Raw genomic sequence first — 21,943 nt, 5'->3', positions numbered from 1 at the left:
ACTTTTCTATTCTTGGTAACCAGTTCCTGAGGTGTTAGGCACTTTCATTTATTAAAAAAAGATATAAATTAGGAAATAAGGGAAAAAAGGTGCAGTATCACCGATACTGCCAGTATGGATAACTCAACCTTAGTTTGCAGAGGCTCGTCACCCATTGACAGGTGCTCCTCAATGTCTTCCTCAAAGGTGTTTGCTTTATACCTGCCTCAAGATATGAAATGGATGCACCCAGTCAGGAATCTGCGATTGGCAGTATGGCCTCTGTCAGGGAATCTTTCCACAGGGCAGAAATTTTGGACCAGGTTACAGACTCTGTTTAAGGACTGGGATGATAAAAGCCTTCTGGCATATGGGAGATATATCAATGTATGGAATGAGTTTTGTCAGGTTGATCCATTCCTGCCCTCTTTCAGTAATCTGTTGGATCATTTACTCTTTTATTCAATGAGGGTAAAGTAACTGGTTCAGGATAGAGTTACAGTAGTCCCAATGAAGCCAGCTATCTCTACAGTAGCTAAGATTAATGGTACTCCAGTGGCATAGCACAATATCATGTGCTTATTTATGAGGTCAGCGGCTAAATGACGCTTACAACTAACTAGGGATGGATTTACATGAGATCTGGATTTGCTACTAAGTACTTTTGATTATTGGGAAGCAATACCCAATTGTCTCTTTTAACTAACCAAAGTGTGGTAGGTTTACTCATGCTGTCAGAGAAGAGGTTTCAAACCATTGATTGTTTGGGCATCAGGGATATGTTCTTTACTCAGAAGATAGTTTTTATAAAACATTTAATGTCAAATATCATTTGCAGGAGACAAGTTTTAGTGCATTTTCTTTGAATGATAATCTATGTATTGTTGATGCCATAAGGACATATTTGCAGTTAACATACAAGCTGAGAGTAAGGCAAGATCAGAATAAACTTATTAACAACCAGGATACCTTTTGGGCTGGCATCAAAGGCCACAATTACTAGATGGGTCAAGGATGTAATGAGAGACTCTGGAATAAGTAAGGCTTGGTTTCATTCCTATTCAGTTCAGTCGGCATCCACTTCTAAGGCATTTTAGAACTGGAATGGCTTGGAGAAAGACTTAAGAACATAAGAAAAAAGGGAAGTTGCAAGAGGCTGCCAGGCCTATATGAGGCAGTCCCTGTGTGTAAAGCCACCTAATTCCATCTATCCTCACCATCCATGAACTTATCTAATCTTTTTTTAAAGCTCCCAATTGACTCAGCCCTGAGGAAAACAATTGGTCGGTGGTGTTAATCTACTTTTTCTAAACACTATAACAAGATCATTTTGCCTGTGGATTCCTTTGGACAGAACATTCTGAAGTCATATGCTGGGAAGGTGTAATGATCTGTTTCTTATATCTAGTTGTTTATTGTTAATTGCATAGACATGTATGTATGCACATTCAGTGTTTCAACTTTTTTGTTATGTTGGGATGGGGCTACAAACAGTCATGCATGATGTCACGCTGTTGGATGCACAGCCAATGCGGAATTATAAAATCATTGTCATTTACCTTGTTAAGTATGTGATCAGGGCTCCTCTCAGGCAGTGCTGTTCAACTATGCATGGTCATGCATGCTTGCCCATCCCCATTTCAATTCATGTCCCTTGGTTTTTTGGGGAACTGTTTTTTACATAGTTCATGCTAATATATATAAAGTTTTTAAATTGAACCAGATTACCTGTTACCTTTTTTGGGAGAAGTTATTGTTGTTCCATGCATATCTGTATATGGATTAGTTGTCATTTACTCTTGTCAACTTTTTGATAACCAAATTCAGTGTTATGCTTTGTGAGTGGTTGCTTTTCTGGTGTTATGGTGCACCATATCATCTTCTTATCCCCAACTCTGGGTGAGATTTGGCTTTGGTATCAGCACATCATAAGTCACACATGGCCACGCATAGTTGGAGAGCACAGGCTAAGAGGAAACCTGATCATCACACACTCACTAAGGTAAGTTATGATGATCCTATAATCATGGACCACTATTATGATAATCTCTATGATGTGAAGCAGTGAAGATGAAAGACTGAAATGTTGTGTAAGCATAAAATGGCAGGAGATTCAAGTCTGATTAACAGTAGCAGTCATGATTTAGCATCAACAGTAGTGGAATTGCTATGACAACATATTAATGATGGAATTAACAATCTAAGTTTCATACTAATAGAACAAACCCTCACCTGCTACTAATAGAACAAACCCTCATCTGCTACTAATAGAACAAACCCTCACCTGCTGAAGAAAGAACCACATCAACACAACTCTCATGTCTCCTGTGGCCCTGAACCCTCAAGTTAACAGGCTGGAGTGGTGGCCAACTTTTGAGGCGCTCCTCTCCTCCACAAGGCACTCCAAGGATAGGGGAACCAAGATACTGGCAATAAATAGATGATGCATCTACTGTTTTACAGATGGTTAAAGGTAACCCTGAAGATCTGAAGACTGTGAACCTGGTGAAAAAAAGCAAGATAAAAAACATTAGTGAATTCCATTACAAATTCATACTCAAAATTTTAGCCCCACACTTTAATAATCACTTCATTCACAAGCTTAAATAAACTTCTTATGTCTGTAATAGACTACTAAATCTTTGCAACATTATTGCTCTTTTATTCATATAGATAATTCTAATTATGTATTTTTTACTACTAATTTCATACTGGTGCTTCTATAATTACTTTAGATACATCCACACCTCACATCCTCAAAATAGTAGCTCTTGATATATTGCTTTGGTGCAAATCAATCTGATATGCACTCAGTTATCAAGCTTTAACATCATACCCTTTACACCATCTGCATGGACAGTAAATTTACTCAGAGAAAGACAACAGTGCATGCAATATCTTGGAGACAATGGAATAGTTGAGAATACATCCCAGCCATATTATGGACAACTTAGCCATCCATTACTAATTTTCATCTGAGTGAGATCTCAGATGCTGCCCTACCACAAATAACAACAGTCATACCACATTGTGGGTTCCACTGACACAGTATGGCCTGATGTTCTATGGCACAGCAGTCATCATGAGTGACTCTTGGGCATTCTGTGGTGTGGTAGATCAAAGGGACTGACTGAGTTAATTTTAATGAGCTATGAAGTTCCTTTTAGAAAAGTTATATACAGGCAACCCCAATTAACGAAGGTTCACACAACGAAATTTCGCTATAATGAAGGCTTAATTTTACTACCATCTGCTCATTTAACAAACACCAAACTCGCTTTAACAAAGTTTTATCCATATAATTTTATCCAAATTTGAAAGGCCCGCCATATCACACAAGTTGACAGGCTTTTGAATACACCAGCGCCTCTCGTGGACAACATGCACACCAATCACTCCCCCTGTTCAAAACAATAACAGCGTCAGCAGCACCTCATTTTCCCTTGCTCAATTTACCACCAAAATGCCCTGCAATGTCACCTAGTGTTGCTAAGAAGACCAGGAAGTCTCTTACTCTCAAAGTGAAGCTGGATATTATTCACAGACACGAGAGGCCAGAAAACTAATAGCATTGCTCAGCACCATCTTGACTCCGTCTACTGTCTCTACTATTTTCAAGTCTATTAAGAAGGCTGATGAGACCGTATCTTCCATGCAAGCTTAAAGAACCACCTGAATTTGTGACTCTACAATGGATAAAATGGAAAGCCTTGTGGAAATGTGGTTCATAAGTTTTGTATGTGATACAATGATGCGCCCTTTGTTTACATTCCACAGGTGGCCAGTTAGTGTCTTTCCCGTTTCACTCTCCCTCCCTTCATAAATTTAAGATCATCAACATTATAAAGCTATGTACATACATACATTGGTGTACATTATAATGACTTAAACTGCCTAAATGTTTAACTTCATAATTTTTACTTTCATTAAACCTTTCACTGTACTATGATGCACTCTCAGTTTGTTTACTCTCAATGGAAGTTCAAGCCAGGGGTTAAACTTGTTATAATCGGTTCGCTTAACAAAGTTTCGCTTAACAAAGGGTTTTTAGGAACGTAACCCCTTCTATAAGCGGGGCTTGCCTGTACATGAATATATATACGTATATATATATGTATATATATATATATATATATATATATATATATATATATATATATATATATATATATATATATGACTCTCAAAAGCGAACAGGCGTATCTCAGATTTCTCGATTTTTCAGGAGAGCGATCTAAAGTTTTTTACCAAATGCTTTCATTCACTACTAGAACAGTTTTAAAGGTATTTAGGTGCAATGAACTTCCATATGTAGACGAAACATTGAATTTTTTAATGCATAAACTCAGGTTGTCATTGAATGAAGTTTTTAGGTATTTTTAGGGGAGAGAAGATGATACGCCTGTTCGTCTTGTAACCTAAAGTTTTTTTTTTAATGTGAGCGTTTAGTTACGCCACAGATACGCCTGTTTGATTTGTGACTTACATTTCTTTTATAATGTGAAGTTTTAGTCGAAAGGATGTATTTCAGTTCTTTAGCCTGAACTGCCAGGTCGAAGGGGTGTATCTCATGTTTTTTGTCACAGCGTAATGGTTACATACGGCAGTTAACACCTTACACTGCTTTGTTTTGTCAAATATTCAATGTACAGATTTTATCTAACTTTTTGTTATCACCATCTTCTTCTACAGTATATATAGAGTAACTGATGATAAGCACAACTCTCAATGAGAACTGAAAAAGCCCCAAAACTTACCTAATTTAAGAGCAACAGAACTCTCGACCCACCCTTGGCTTTGTGTTTTGAAGACGACATTATCGCAGTTTTCTTCGGTGAATTATCATAAAAAAGAAAACGGCTTGAACATGGAACGTATGGGTATCTACATTAAAATTGATACAATATACCTTTTGAGTTAACACAAACAGGCGTATCTTGGCATACGCCCACTCATCATAATGACAGCGTATATCCTTTTCGTAACAAATGGGCGTATCTAAACGTACGCCTCTTTGCCATGCAACTATTCATCTTGTTTTGAGATACGTATATGATGAAAGACTTGGTATCTCAAAAACTAATGCACTTTGACATACGCCACTTTGACAGTTCGATAGATCTCGGCACAAGCATTCTGGTGGTGTTAATATCTCAATTTTGCCAAAAACTGAGATACGCCCGTTCGTTTTGAGAGCCGCGATATATATATATATATATATAGATATATACAGTAAGTCCTCGTTATATATTACATATGCATTCCTCAAAACCTTACCACATATCGAATTTACTATATACTGAACCCATTATAACATGTAATAATAGGGAATGCGTTCCAGCACGTCAAAAGTCACCCCTAAAGAAATAAAAATACATGAAAACAATCATAAAAAAAAAAAGAAGTAAAGTACTGCAAAAAAGAAATAAACAAAAAAATGTTTCTAATTACTTTTCAATTGCCATGTATTCTATCAGATGATGTCCTTCCCGAGGCTAAGGGGCAGTAGGGATGGATGGATGGATTTAAGTTAGGCACTGCAACATCGAAGGTCATATGGCGCCACTACAATTTTTAATTAAGACAATATAGTTTATAAAACACTAACTAAAAGTAATTAAATAATACAATTAAAATTAACAAAATACTAAAAATACAATAAAACTAAATAAAACATTAAAATACATATAATAAAATAAAATAATTCACACATTGGGGAGAACGCCAGCTTCCAAGTACCTAAACTCTACCGCGACATCGGCAGAGGTAGCGGTGTCGTAAATCAATAAAACTAAAGCACTCGACCAGGAGGTGCCACGCATGGTAAGCGGCACCAGGCAGTCATCACAGTAGGGTTGAGGGTCTCTGGTCAACAAATATCTTTGTGTAAGATACATGTGACCTATTTTTAGCTGCGCTAATACAATATGTTTACGGCGGTCACAGATGTGGGTGTACTTTTTTTTTTTTTTTTTTTTTTTATGTAGGGAAGTAGGCCAGCTAAGGGCAAAAAAAAAGGAAGTTAGAAAAAAGCCCACTTGAGCGCTGGCTCTCCAAAGAGTACAAAAAGTGCCAAAACTGTCAGCCAGAATTAGGAGAGCAATTGCCTCGATACCTCCCTCTTAAAAGACAAGTTGTAGGAATTTGGAAATACAGATGCAGGGAGGGAGTTCCAGAGTTTACCAGTGAAAGGGATGAATGATTGAGTGTACTGGTTAACTCTTGCATTAGAGAGTTGGACAGAATAGGGACGAGAGGAAGAAGAAAGCCTTGTGCAGCGTGGCTGCAGGAGGAGGGGAGGCATGCAGTTAGCAAGATCAGTAGAACAGTTACCATGAAAATAGCGATAAAATATAGAAAGGGATGCAACATTTCGGCGGTGAGAAAGAGACTGAAGACAGTTAGTCAGAGGAGGGAGTTGATGAGACGAAGAGCTTTCGATTCCACCCTATCAAGCAAAGCTGTGTGACTGGAACCCCCAAACATGCGAAGAGTACTCCATACAGGGACGGATAAGGCCCTTATACAGAGTAAGCAGTTGGAGGGCGAGAAAAACTGGCGGAGACGCCTCAGAACACCTAACTTCATAGAAGCTGTTTTAGCAAGAGATGAGATGTGAAGTTTCCAGTTAAGATTATGAGCAAAGGACAGACCGAGGATATTCATTGTGGAAGAGGAGACAGTTGAGTGTCATTGAAGAAGAGGGATAGTTGTCTGGAAGGTTGTGTCGAGTTGATAGATGGAGGAATTGAGTTTTGAGGCATTGAAAACTACTAGATTTTCTCTGCCCCAATCGGAAATTTTAGAAAGATCGGAAGTCAGGCGTTCCGTGGCGTCCCGCGTGATCTGTTAATTTCCTGAAGGGTTGGACGTCTCTGAAAGAACGTGGAAAGATGTAGGGTGGTATCATCAGCGTAGGAGTGGATAGGGCAAGAAGTTTGGTTAAGAAGGTCATTAATGAATAATAGAAAGAGAGTGGGTGACAGGACAGAACCCTGAGGAACACCACTATTAATAGGTTTAGGAGAAGAACAGTAGCCGTCTACCACAGCAGCAATAGAGCGGTCGGAAAGGAAACATGAGATAAAGTTGCAGAGAGAAGGATAGAAGCCGTAAGAGGGCAGTTTTGAAATCAAAGCTTTATGCCAGACTCTATCAAAAGCTTTTGATATGTCTAACGCAACAGCAAAAGTTTCACCGAAATCTCTAAAGAGGATGACCAAGACTCAGTAAGGAAAGCCAGAAGATCACCAGTAGAGCGACCTTGACGGAAGCCATACTGGCGATCAGACAGAAGATTGTGAAGTGACAGATGTTTGAGAATCTTCCTATTCAGGATAGATTCAAAAACTTTAGACAAGCAAGAGATTAAAGCTATAGGACGGTAGTTTGAGGGGTTAGAACGGTCACCCTTTTAGGAACAGGCTGAATGTAGGCGAACTTCCAGCAGGAAGGAAAGGTAGAAGTCGATAGACAAAGTTGGAAGAGTTTGGCCAGGCAAGGTGCAAGCACAGAAGCACAGTTTTTGAGAACAATAGGAGGGACCCCATCAGGTCCATAAGCCTTCCGAGGGTTTAGGCCAGCAAGGGCATGGAAAACATCATTACGAAGAATTTTGATTGTAGACATGAAATAGTCAGAGGGAGGAGGAGAGGAGGACAAGCCCAGAATCGTCCAAGGTGGAGTTGTGAGCAAAGGTTTGAGAAAAGAGTTCAGCTTTAGAGACAGAAGAGATGGCAGTGGTGCCATCAGGATGAAATAAAGGAGGGAAAGATGAAGAAGTGAAGTTATTTGAGATGTTTTTGGCTAGATGCCAGAAGTCACGAGGAGAGTTTGAGTTTGAAAGATTTTGACATTTCCTATTTATGAAAGAGTGTTTGGCAAGTTGAAGAACAGACTTGGCATGATTTCGGGCAGAGATATAAAGTGCATGAGATTCAGGAGATGGAAGGCTCAAGTAATGTTCAGTCATGGCGAACGGAAGTGGTGATCTCTCCCATTTTCGAGGTGGCAACACTTGTTTGCCACCTCCTCTGCCACTTGCAACAATCGCCAGATGAATGGACTGGAATACATCTCTAAACGGGACAGGGGCAGGGAATGGAGCGTGACTTGCTGCCTCTTTAGCAAGGCCGTCTGCGTGTTCATTCCCAGGAACACCAACGTGACCAGGGACCCAGCAGAACCCAACACAATATCCTCTTTTTGTGAGCAAATATAGCCACTCCAAAGCTGATAAAACCGATGAGTGAAGGGAAACAATAGAGGAGAGAGCAGTAAGAGCACTGTGAGAGTCACTAAAAATTGTAAAAGAAGAAACCAGGAGAGTGAAAATTATCTATAAAGCAAGAACTATGGCAGACAGCTCCACAGTAAAGACAGATGCCACTGCAGGAAGGCTTCCAGTCTGGTAGAAGGAGGGAAAAACCACACTAAACCCAACACCTGCATCGGAATTGGAATCATCAGTAAAGACAGGGATGGCTTCAGAATGGGTAGAATAGTGTTCTAAAAACTGTGTGTGGGACAGGGCTGGCAGGAGATCCTTCTTGCCATCCATGGCAGAAGGGCATAACGAGACAACAGGAAGCTGCCAGTAACCAACTCGAGGGAATTGGAAAGAGTAGACAGGTGTGGGGGTGATAGACAAATCCATCATGAGAGAGGCACCTCAAAAGCCAAAAGGTTTAGGGAGACTAGGTCAAGTGATATATGCCTGTGAACGCGAGTCTCGCAATGCTGATACACAAGGAACAGAATCAGGAAGACGGTAGATGTGAAACTAACATCGGAGCAGCAAAGACTGGTGCTGGAGGTCCAGCAGCCAGAAGCCAGCATCCACCAAGAGGCTAGGAACTGGAGAGTCTGAAATGCACCCGTAACCAGGTGGACCCCAGCCTGATGCACAGAGTCCAGCATGCGCAACCGTGCCTCCGTTGCAGAGGAGTAGATCTCACAACCGTATTCCAGCTTGGGAAGGATAAGTGTTTGGTGAAGAAGCAGCAGTGTCCCTGTCCGCACCCCGAGAAGTGTGACTTAAAATGCGAAGAAGGGATAGTGCCGCCCTACAAGACACCTTGAGAGAATGGAAATGGGGGACCCAGGTGAGACGGTGGTCAAAAACCAGTCCAAGATATCGTGTCGCCTCCACACATGAGAGACGTTTATTGGCTAGGTATAAGTCAGGATCTGGATGAACACTATGGTTACGACAAAAATGTATAGCTACAGTCTTCAAGGTGGAGAAACGCAAACCATTTATACTGGTCCAACAGGACACTATATATATATATATATATATATATATATATATATATATATATATATATATATATATATATATATATATATATATATATATATATATATATATATATATATATATATATATATATATATATATATATATATATATATATATATATATATATATATATATATATATATATATATATATATATATATATATATATATATATATATATATATATAATATATATATATATATATATATATATATATATATATATATATATATATATATATATATATATATATATATATATATATATATATATATATATATATATATATATATATATATATATATATATATATATATATATATATATATATATATATATATATATATATATATATATATATATATATATATATATATATATATATATATATATATATATATATATATATATATATATATATATATATATATATATATATATATATATATATATATATATATATATATATATATATAATATATATATATATATATATATATATATATATATATATATATATATATATATATATATATATATATATTGTTACGCACGCCACACGGCTGCGGTTAACTGCTACAGCTCACTAGAGTGTTATTCTGGCAAAATCGCCAACTTTGTTACGGTCAGTACAGTGGGAATTATAAAACACTCCACAGAGTCCCCACTACTATAACTCACAGCTGCCATAACCCTCAGGTTCTTTCAAGGTCGCCAACAGTGTATAATTTCCCCCACTGTAAGGGAATCTCCTCAGCAACTCCTTCTCCTCCTGTACCCAATCAAGTAGAATTTATAAATGGTAGATGTTATGTGTAACAGGGCGAGGCCTTAATACCCCCTAGAGAAACCGCCCACAAGGATAATTCCACCCACTTCTCTATGAAGTATTAATGCCTCTCCACCCGCCTTGTCCACAGACTGTGATAAGTCACAGACCGGAACAACGCGTGCGGTATATTATATTACTATACTATCCTACTACAACAAGTGCTTACTAACACCTGTCAGACTGACATTCCTGGCCTACTACTACTGCAATATATGATGTGTACAGCACATCCGGTGATGTACACACAAGCCCAGACACCACCTACGGGTGACACCAGCTATACACTGAGTCCAAATACTCGTCGCAGACAAGTCTGGCGGACGACAATTACGCACCACTGGCCGACATGAAGCCTCTCAGCATTCAATAGTGTGCGTGGCTACTACCACTACAATACAGTATACTACTGAAACAATACAAAAGATGGTGGGGGCACATAGCCACCCACCAAATCACACTGGTGACTACAACCACCAACAGCAAAAACAGGACGAAACAATAACACGTCCCTCCGCGTCGCTCCACCCGAGTGGACGAACGCACGAGAAATGCAGCCAAACTTACTACACCTCTCCCAGAGCAACAAGCCCGTTGCTCTAACAGTTACGGTCTACCCAGTAGCAAGCCAGCTACTCAACAGTAAGGCACAACTCCCAGACCGATGACTAACGAGTACTGGTAACGCACAGTCCAGCCACACGTGTCTCTTACTGTGCTGAGAACGTACGTGTTAACTCCGCTGAAGACTGGCCGGTACTCTAAACAGTATACCACTGATACTACACAAAAGATCGTGGGGGCACCCAGCCGCCCACCAAACTCACTGGTGACCACGACCACCACAACGACAAACAGGACGAGACAATGCCGCGTCTCTCCCACGCGTTGCCGCCACAATACAGGATGGACGCAAAACAGAAGTGCAGCCAAACCAACTACACTTCTCCTAGAGCAACAAGCCCGTTGCTCTAGCAGTAACGGTTCATCCAGTAGCAAGCCAGCTACTCAACAGGAGGGCACAACTCTCAGACCGATACTGGCGAGCACCCAGAACAGCCCAGCAACACGTGTCTCCACCCTGTGCCAGAAACCAAGAGCGCACGTGTCCACCTCCGCTGAAGACTGGCTGGTTACTGATGTGAAGCTTGCAGGCACACAAAATGGTGGAGAGAGGGAGGCGGGTTGTCTGCTCAGCAGAACAGCCCGAGGGGCCCTTGCTGGGTAGCCATAGGCTACACATATAATGAAATAATAAATTAAAGGGGATTAAGATGGTGCCCATCACAATATATATATATATATATATATATATATATATATATATATATATATATATATATATATATATATACTGTATATATATATATATATATATATATCCGAAACAGGTTGATTTCTGGGAAATCGTATTTTCAGCAGGAAAGCAATAACTAAGGTAGCTACGAGCAGCATCTTTAATGGGCCAAACGTTTCGACATTTCATCTTATGTCATCATCAGTGGTCTAAAATAAAATAAAACAATAAAACAAATATAAGTATAAAAGAATAAAGTAAAATACAAAGAGAATTACAATGGTAAAAATTCACACTATCATAAGTGGGTATGCTGACAGAGTATTGTTGAGGATGGCTTTACTTGGGAAATATATAGATTCCAGTATTCTTAAACTGTGTCTATTACAGGTGGCGAGGATACGGAAATGACTGAGATTGGGTTGAACCTTACATGAGAGGCAGTGGTCCCGTATCGCGGAAAATGGGGCGTTGTGTAGCGGGCGCCCTGTTCTGGCAGACTGGCCTAAATGCTCGCTGGCTCGGTTTATAAGTGAGCGCAAGGTGCTACCCACATACTCAGCCTGGCAGCTGGGACAAGTGAAACAATAAACAGCCGACGAGCGTAAGGCAGTTGGCAGAGTGTCCTTAAAGTGGAAAAAACTACCTATACATAGACTATTTGTAGACACAATACGAAAATGTTTATCAGGATAATATTTTGTAAGTTTTTCATATAGACCCCTTTCTAATTTCTTGGAAACCTCACCTAAAAATGGAATACGTAAATAGATTGTTTCTTTGGCAACAGTGGTAATTGGATGTTTAAGAAGGTATTTACTTTGGAGAAAGTTATTCAGAGTTTTCTCAAACAGGTTGGTGGTGAAGCCATTGTTATAGAAAACATCTTTTAGGAAAGTAACTTCATTATGGAAATTTAGGTAAGAAGAAGACAGAGCAAAGGCACGGTGTAAGAGGGTACGGACTGAATTGATTTTGAACCGGAAACTGCAAAAGCTGAAAAAACTAATACCGAGGCCAGAAAATGTAGGTTTACGATAAATAGAGGTGGAAAGTCTACCATTGATTTTTGTGATGTTTAGGTCAAGGAAGGGGATTTGTGAGTCTATTTCAGATTCCATAGTGAACTTGATATTGTCATGTTGTGAGTTAAGGTAATGTAGGAAATGGTCTGCATGTGATGCTTCCTTAAAAATCACCAACGTATCCTCGCCACCTGTAATAGACACAGTTTAAGAATACTGGAATCCCTATATATTTCCCAAGTAAAGCCATCCCTCAACAATACTCTGTCAGCATACCCACTTATGATAGTGTGAATTTTTACCATTGTAATTCTCTTTGTATTTTACTTTATTCTTTTATACTTATATTTGTTTTATTGTTTTATTTTATTTTAGACCACTGATGATGACATAAGATGAAATGTCGAAACGTTTGGCCCATTAAAGATGCTGCTGTAGCTACCTTAGTTATATATATATATATATATATATATATATATATATATATATATATATATATATATATATATATATATATATATATATATATATATATATATATATATATATATATATATATATATATATATATATATATATATATATATATATATATATATATATATATATATATATATATATATATATATATATATATATATATATATATATATATATATATATATATATATATATATATATATATATATATATATATATATATATATATATATATATATATATATATATATATATATATATATATATATATATATATATATATATATATATATATATATATATATATATATATATATATATATATATATATATATATATATATATATATATATATATATATATATATATATATATATATATATATATATATATATATATATATATATATATATATATATATATATATATATATATATATATATATATATATATATATATATATATATATATATATATATATATATATATATATATATATATATATATATATATATATATATATATATATATATATATATATATATATATATATATATATATATATATATATATATATATATATATATATATATATATATATATATATATATATATATATATATATATATATATATATATATATATATATATATATATATATATATATATATATATATATACAGTAAAGTCCTGGGTTACGTGTCTCAGTTACGCCAAACTCGTAGTTACGTCAGTCCACTATAAGGCAATTTAAGATTAAAAAAATTGAAAATTTATAAATCGTAAAGTGCGGGATTTATTGTTATTGTTGGTGGTTGCCCGCCACACTGCCCGCCTCACACTTGAATACAATAACACCATGCCTCAGTTCCACCACACCGTCGCCCCTGGCAAGAGTGTTATCCTACTTCTGCGTTTACTGAATCAAGTTCTTAGTATCTTGCTCAATGGCACGAAAGAGAAAACTTCTTAGTGACAGCAGTGATGCTAAGAAAAGGAAAACCATTACGCTAAAAGAAAAAGAGGACATAATTAAAAGACATGAGAAGGGAGGCAGCAGCTGTGTGTGAGGGAGGGAAGAAGAAAATGGGAAGCCCGTTACCATGACAACGGGGAGGTTGACGATCTTCAGGGCTCGCACACCTATCACAACAATAACAACTCTGGAGCCTTCGTCTGGGCTACAGGACACTCGCAGCTGACTTGCACCGTCTGCGCCTGTCTGCTGATCCCTATTGCCCTTTTCTATTGCATTTCCTGCCCCGCTGCCCACGCTTCTACTCCCACCGCACTGCACTACGCTCCCAGCTGTCCACCCTGGGCATCACAACATTCGACATGCCCACCCTTCTGGCAGCCTCAGGCGTCCACCCCTCTAGGCAACCTGCAGTCCTTCGCGTTCGTGGCCCTAATCAACAAAAAAAACAAGCTTGTGTTTCATATTCCTACATAGTTGTAAATAATATAACAATATAACCTTTAACTCACCTGAATGACCATAAATAATGATTGGTTGAAAACTCCATAATATGCTTTGAAATGTACGGAAACTTGAGTTACGTGCAAAATCGACTTACATCATGTTTCAGGAACGTAACTCTGACGTAAACCGAGACCTTACTGTATATATATATATATATATATATATATATATATATATATATATATATATATATATATATATATATATATATATATATATATATATATATATATATATATATATATATATATATATATATATATATATATATATATATATATATATATATATATATATATATATATATATATATATATATATATATATATATATATATATATATATATATATATATATATATATATATATATATATATATATATATATATATATATATATATATATATATATATATATATATATATATATATATATATATATATATATATATATATATATATATATATATATATATATATATATATATATATATATATATATATATATATATATATATATATATATATATATATATATATATATATATATATATATATTGTATATGTGTATTCAACTAGTTGTAATTTTACAGGGCCTGGGTATCATACTGTGGCCCGTCTCCATATCTACACGCATCCAACTTTCCTTTAAAACTATGCACACTCCTCGCTGACACCACCTCCTCACTCAAACCATTCCACACCTCCACACATCTTTGTGGGAAACTATATTTCTTCACATCCTTCAAGCATATTCCCTTGGCTATCTTTTTACTATGCGATCTTGTAGTTCTATTTAAATTTTCCTCTCTCAACATCATTTGCTCATTATCCACTTCATCCAGTCCGTTTAACAGCTTATAAACCTGTATTAAATCTCCTCTTTCTCTTCTTTGTTCCAAGGTAAGCAAATTCATTTCTTTTAATCTCTCCTCATAGGTCATTTCTGCCAATTCCGGAACCATTTTTGTTGCCATTCTCTGCAATCTCTCCAACTTCCTTATATGCTTCTTTTATAAGGGGACCAAACCACTCCAGCATATTCCAATCTTGGTCTAATTACCGTACTAATTAATTTCTTCATCATATCTTTATCCATATAATGGAAGGCTAATCCAATATTTTTATCAAATTATACGTTTCTCCAAACATCTTATCAATATGAGCCTCAAACTGCCCATGGTCTTGTATTATCACTCCCAAATCCTTTTCCTTTTCCACCTTTTTCAACACTACTTCTTCACCCATCTTATATGACCCTCTTGGCCGTCTTCCATTCTTCCCATCTCCATCACATGACTTTTGCTCAGATTAAATTCCATTTGCCACCTCTTGCTCCACTCCCAAATCTTATCCAGATCTGCCTGTAAAATTTCACAATCTTCTTCACTCTTCACACACCTACACAACTTCGCATCATCCGCAAACAAATTAATATAACTGTTTACTCCTCTGGCATGTCATTAATATATACAAGGAAAAGTATTGGTGCCAGCACTGAGCCTTGTGGGACTCCACTCTCCACCACCAACCAGTCCGACTTTGCATCCCTTATTACCGTTCTCATCTCCTCCATCTCAAGTAGTTTTCCATCCACTTTAACACTTTTCCTTTCAGTCCTCCATAAATCTCTAATTTCCATAACAGTCTCATGTGAGGTACCTTGTCAAAAGCTTTCTTTAAATCCAAATATACACAGTCCATCCATCCCTCTCTCTCTTGTATTTTGTCAATCACTCTTGAATAAAAGCTCAGTAGATTTGTTACACATGACCTCCCTTTCCTGAAGTCAAATTGATGATCCGATAATAACTTATGATCCTCCAGGAACCGTATCCAATATTTCTTTATCACCCTCTCACAAATCTTACCGACCACACTTGTTAGAGACACAGGTCTATAGTTAAGAGGCTCTTCCTTACTGCCTCCCTTATAAATGGGCACCACTTCAGCTCTCTTCCACTCTACTGGTACTTCCCCTGTTTCTAATGAACACCTTATAATATAACATATAACATAAATAATAGGATAACAAAGGGCCACCAGGGCCCATCTAGGTTATCCTGTATCAGTCGCACAGCGACCTCGTCATCAGTACTTAAAGATACACTTACAAGTACACAATACATTATATACTAATTCTAAATATTTGGCCCATTAACAGGGCTAAGTCCTGCAGCGAAATCCTCTACAATTTGTGGTCCCCATACATGGGGATCATGTCTTATTTAACTATAGTAAATTTCTTATAAAAACTATCATGCAGTGCTATACATAATTATAAATCTAATAAATTTAAGTGCTTATCTAATCTGTTTTTAAACATTGTCAAACTAGTGCTATTTACAACCGTCTCTGGCAATGCATTCCAGAAGTCTACCACTCTATGACTAAAGAAATATTTTCTTATATCTAACCTGCAGCCTTGCTTTCTAATCTTCCTGCCATGATTTCTAGTCCTATTTCCTCCTCTAAGGTAAAGAAAGATCTCACATCTATGTAGTTTGTATCTGAGAACATTTTAAATAACTCTATCATATCCTCTTATACATCTCCTCTCAAATGAAAACATGTTTAATTCCTTTAATCTATCTCTATACTCCAGGCACTTTAATGCTGGTATCATCCTAGTTGCTCTTCTCTGAACTGCTTCTAACATGTTGATATCCTGCCTATAGTGGGGTGACCAGGCCTGTATGCAATACTCTAAATGGGGCCTAACATAGGAATTATATAAGCTACGCACCACTTCCTTACTTTTATAACTAACATTTCTATTTATAAAACCCAGGATCCTATTTGCCCTATTTCTTGCTTCTAAACATTGCTTTGAAAATTTCATAGTCCTGTCTATCACTACTCCTAAATCCTTTCCTTCCTCTACTGCCTCTAGCCAACATCCCTCCATCTCATAGTTAAAGTTTGTGTTGTCTTTACCTAAATGCATAACCTGACACTTATCAGAATTAAACTCCATCTGCCACCTGTCTGCCCATGCTATCAGCCTGTCCAGGTCTCGTTGTATTCTGTAATTGTCCTTTTCACCCTGTACTGCACATGCTATCTTAGTATCATCTGCAAACTTTGATACTTTGCTACTAATTCCTATATCTAAATCGTTAATGTACACCAAGAAAAGAAGAGGTCCTAGCACTGATCCTTGGGGTACCCCACTAACCACTTCCTTCCACTCAGACATTGCCCCATTTAATACTACTCTCTGTTTCCTATCAGAAAGCCATTCACTAATCCAATCAACTAACCTACCCCTATCCCATGTAGTCTCAATTTGTACACTAGCCTCCTATGCGGTACCTTATCAAACGCCTTGCTAAAATCTAGATATATAACATCTATGCTATTTCCATCATCTAACTCCTTGGTAATATATTCTAAGATATCGAGCAAATTTGTAAGACAGGACCTCCCTGATCTAAAGCCATGTTGGGTATCTCTAATTAATCTATTCTCATTTAAATGCTCCCAAATACTACCCTTAATGATTTTCTCTAGTATCTTACATACTATACTAGTTAAACTGATCGGTCTATAATTATTCGCATCATCCTTCCTACCTTTTTTAAATATTGGAGTAACATTAGCTAACTTCCAGTCCTGAGGTATCTCAGCAAACCTAAGTGATCTTTCAAAGATTAACTTAAGTGCTTCAGAAATACTGTCTACACCCTCCCTAAGTACTCTGGCATGTAGCTCATCAGGACCACTAGCTTTCCTATCGTCTAGTTCAAGAATAAATTTTCTAATAATTCCCGGTTTTATATCAATATTTTCTAAAGCTCTTAAACTACTCGTCGCACTGTTTGTAACAGGATTTCCTATTCTTTCCCTAGTAAATACTGAAGAAAATTGTTCATTCAATAATTCTAGTATGTCTTCATTTTGATCCACTACTACACCATCTTTTCTGATTGGTCCAATCCTATCCTTATTTCTTTTATCACTGACCTTGTAATAACTATATAATTTTTGGGATCTTTACTCCCAGCTCTAGCTAGTTTTATCTCTGCCTGCCTTTTACTTTTTTATAACCTTACTCAAATCATCTCTGACCTGTCTGTACCTAATCAAATCTACATCTTCCCACTTTTCTGCAACTCTCTGTATGCCCTCTTCTTCTCTCTGATCTGGCTACCTATCTCATGAGTCCACCATAATGGCTTCCTGTTTCTCTGCCTTATATCTTTGTAAGGGATACACTGCATCACTATACCCTTTACTACAACCTTAAAAATATCCCACATCTCCTGTGCAGTTTTATTTCCAAAACTATCTTCCCAGTTTACCTCTCCTAATAACTGACGTAACCTACCATAATTGCCTTTCTGATAGTTTGGGACTCTAGTCTTATTCACTATATTATCCCTACTGGAATTAATGATAAATCTAATTATATGATGGTCACTGTTTGCTAAAGTCTCTCCTACCTCAACTTCCTTTAAACAATGCTCAATATTTGTTAGTACTATGTCTAAAACCTTCCTCCCCCTAGTAGGTTTATCTACCATCTGCACTAAATAGTTATCCTGAAAACTTTCCATAAACTTATTTTCACTAACATCTCCTACCATCCTCTCCCAGTTTACTGACTTAAGATTAAAATCCCTAAGATAATTGTCTGACTAGTACACCCCTATTTATCTCATCTACCATAAGGTTGTCTACATCTGCTGACTGGTTAGGTGGCCTATAAAAGCTCCTACTCTAATAACCTTACTTTTGTTTACTCTAACATCCAGCCATAAGGACTCTACTCTGTTATCTACCTTAATACCATTAACCTGACTGGAAATGAAGGATTTTTACATAAATAACTACTCCTCCGCCTATCCTACCAATTCTCTGGTGTAAATACATAATGTATCCATCTACTTCATATTCTTTCCTATTTTCCTAAACTTTTCCTCATTTACCCATGCCTCTGTGACACATACAACATCTAAGTCCTCCTCAACTATATAACTAGATAACTCGTCCTTCTTGTTCCTAAGACTCCTGGCATTTACATAAAAACATTTAAGTCCTGCTACCTTCCTAGATGCTGTCTCCTTATTTGGAATCCTAATCTTATTCTCTCCTATTTGCACCTGGAAATCTTTCCTAATCTTTTCACTATCTCTGTTTATCCTATCTAATTTATGTCTAGCATCTTTCTTCTGGAATGCATTTGCTACCTCACCCCCTACACTCCATCCCAACTCCCCCCTCCAGACATCCACTCAGCACATCCACACCCTTCCTACTCAGATGCACACCATCCCTAGCATACAAATCCCTTCGCCCATAGAACCTATCCCATACATCCACAAAGCTGACACCCACATCCTTACACATGGATGGAAGACTTTTTGGGAGGAAGAGAAATGAGAACAATAATTAAGGACAGACCATCAGAATGGGGCTTGGTGGAGAGTGGAGTTCCACAGGGATCAGTGTTGGCACCAGTAATGTTCGCAGTCTACATAAATGACATGGTGGATGGGTTGTCCAGTTATGTGAGCCTATTTGCAGACGATGCAAAATTGTTAAGAAAAGTGAGATGTGACAAAGATTGCGAACTACTCCAGGAAGACTTAGACAGAATATGGAAATGGAGCTGTACATGGCAAATGGAGTTCAACACGACAAAATGCAAGAAAATAGAGTTTGGCAAGAGTGAAAGAAGAATCAGGAGTATATACAAGATAGGAAATGAAGACATAAAAACCAGTCATGAAGAAAATGACCTTGGGGTGACAATTACCAATGACCTATCGCCAGAGAGACATATAAACAAAATAATTGGAGAAGTATTGAACTTATTGAGGAACATAAGAGTGGCGTTCATATATTTAGATGAAGAAATGATGAAGAAAATAATTACTGCAATGATAAGACCGAGGCTTGAATATGCAATAATACAGTGGGCTCCGAACTTAAAGAAACACATAAGGAAACTAGAGAAAGTACAGAGGGCTGCAACAAAAATGGTGCCTGACTTAAGAGATTTGACTTATGAAGACAGACTGAAAAGAATGCAACTTCCACCCTGGAAAACAGAAGAGAAAGGGGAGACCTGATAGCAATATACAGAGTGATGATTGGCATGGAAAAATGGATAGGGAAGATCTGTGTATGTGGAATGAAAGAATGTCGAGAGGGCATGGGAAAAACTAAAATGGCCACTTATAGGAGAGATGTGAAAATATAGCTTCCCTCATAGAAGGGTGGAAGCATGGAATAGTTTAGACGTGGAAGTGGTCAACGCAAGGAATATTCATGATTTTAAGAAAAAGCTGGACATTAATAGATATGGAGACGGGACAACACGAGCATAGCTCTTTTCCCGTATGTTACAATTAGGTAAATACAATTAGGTAAATACATCCCTTTTACCCGATCATTCACACCAATGGCTCTAGACAACCATTCCCTGCTAACATACACACAAGGCAAGATTCCTGACACTACACACCTCCTACCACTCTCCCTTATCTTGCCTAACATTTCCCGAAATCTTGCCACTAACTCCTCCGACCCACCTGCTCTGACATCGTTCCCACCCACGTGCAAAACTACTACACCTCCTCTCCATCCCCCAACCCTCTTCTGCACCTCCTCACTCACTGCCTTCACACCTGCACCAGGCATACACACGTTGTCCTCCTATCCCTGTCTTTCCCATAGAAAGTGCTATCTAAATACCTAACCTGAGAGTCACCCACCACACACACCTGAGGTGTGCTATGCACAACCATCCTCCTCCTCTCCTCTACCCCCTTCTTTCTCCTTTCACTCACCACAACCACTTCATTCACTCCACTCTCACTCTTCCCTCCAACAAACCGAACCTATTTTCACACTCAACAGGTCCTATCCTCCCTAACTGTCTCCGCTTTCCTTCCCCTCGCAACCTGCCATCTCTGCCTATCCTGACTACTATCTTTCCCAGTCTGGCTCGCCTGCTCCTCTTCCCCACTCTGCTCTTCCCGACAGAGGCCAAGCCACCCTGTCGCCCTCAGAAGGTCCAACCTTCGGCCTAACACTGATCTCCTGCCTAATTTTTTCCACTGCCTCCCAAGCCTCTTAACCTCCTCCTTCAACTCAAAGATGAGAACTTGTTCGCACTTTTCCCTCACTTAGCTTTCTCATTTCCTCTCATTCTCGGTGCTCAAGAGAAAGAACTAAATTCTCGCTCTTGAGCCTACACACCATACACTCAGAAAAGTCAACGACCTTCCTGTCATGCCCACACATCTCACACACAACAAACTCTCCCAATCCCACCTCAACACTCTCTTTCACGCACTCAATCACACTCTGATATACCTCAGTAGCTACCGCCATACTAATTTACAATATGTTAACTCAAACAAATAAAAATACTAGGTGACCATGGGGAACCGTGGTGGTGGAGGGCCTAAGTGAGGTCAACTAATCCTCTTTCAAGGTCAACTTGACGGTTACAAGCCTAGTCTCCTCGCTCTACAAAAATACTTTTAACTCACAAACACTGATTCTAACCACTATTTCACTCTAATCTAACACT

The 21,943-nt window shown here is 37.6% G+C and overlaps 1 protein-coding gene and 1 long non-coding RNA gene across 4 annotated transcripts in view; both read right to left on the bottom strand.

The window, feature by feature from the left end:
* Nucleotides 1-21,943, bottom strand: part of LOC123515648 (nitric oxide-associated protein 1-like) — a 267,601-nt gene that overhangs the window by 5,170 nt on the left and 240,488 nt on the right. For all 3 annotated transcript variants that reach the window (XM_045274465.1, XM_045274467.1, XM_045274466.1), the window contains one exon: nt 2,264-2,481. In XM_045274465.1, the coding sequence (XP_045130400.1) occupies nt 2,264-2,481 (218 nt within the window). The remainder of the gene's footprint in view (nt 1-2,263; nt 2,482-21,943) is intronic.
* On the bottom strand, nt 11,557-12,762 carry LOC123515657. The gene is made up of 2 exons (XR_006677945.1): nt 11,844-12,762; nt 11,557-11,619 (listed from the first exon to the last, which is right to left on the bottom strand). It is a non-coding gene; the product is annotated as an uncharacterized LOC123515657 (long non-coding RNA).

This window comes from Portunus trituberculatus, chromosome 39 (genome assembly GCF_017591435.1).
Source record: "Portunus trituberculatus isolate SZX2019 chromosome 39, ASM1759143v1, whole genome shotgun sequence".
In the NCBI taxonomy this organism is placed as follows: domain Eukaryota; kingdom Metazoa; phylum Arthropoda; class Malacostraca; order Decapoda; family Portunidae; genus Portunus; species Portunus trituberculatus.
This window is presented reverse-complemented; position numbering and strand designations above follow the sequence as displayed.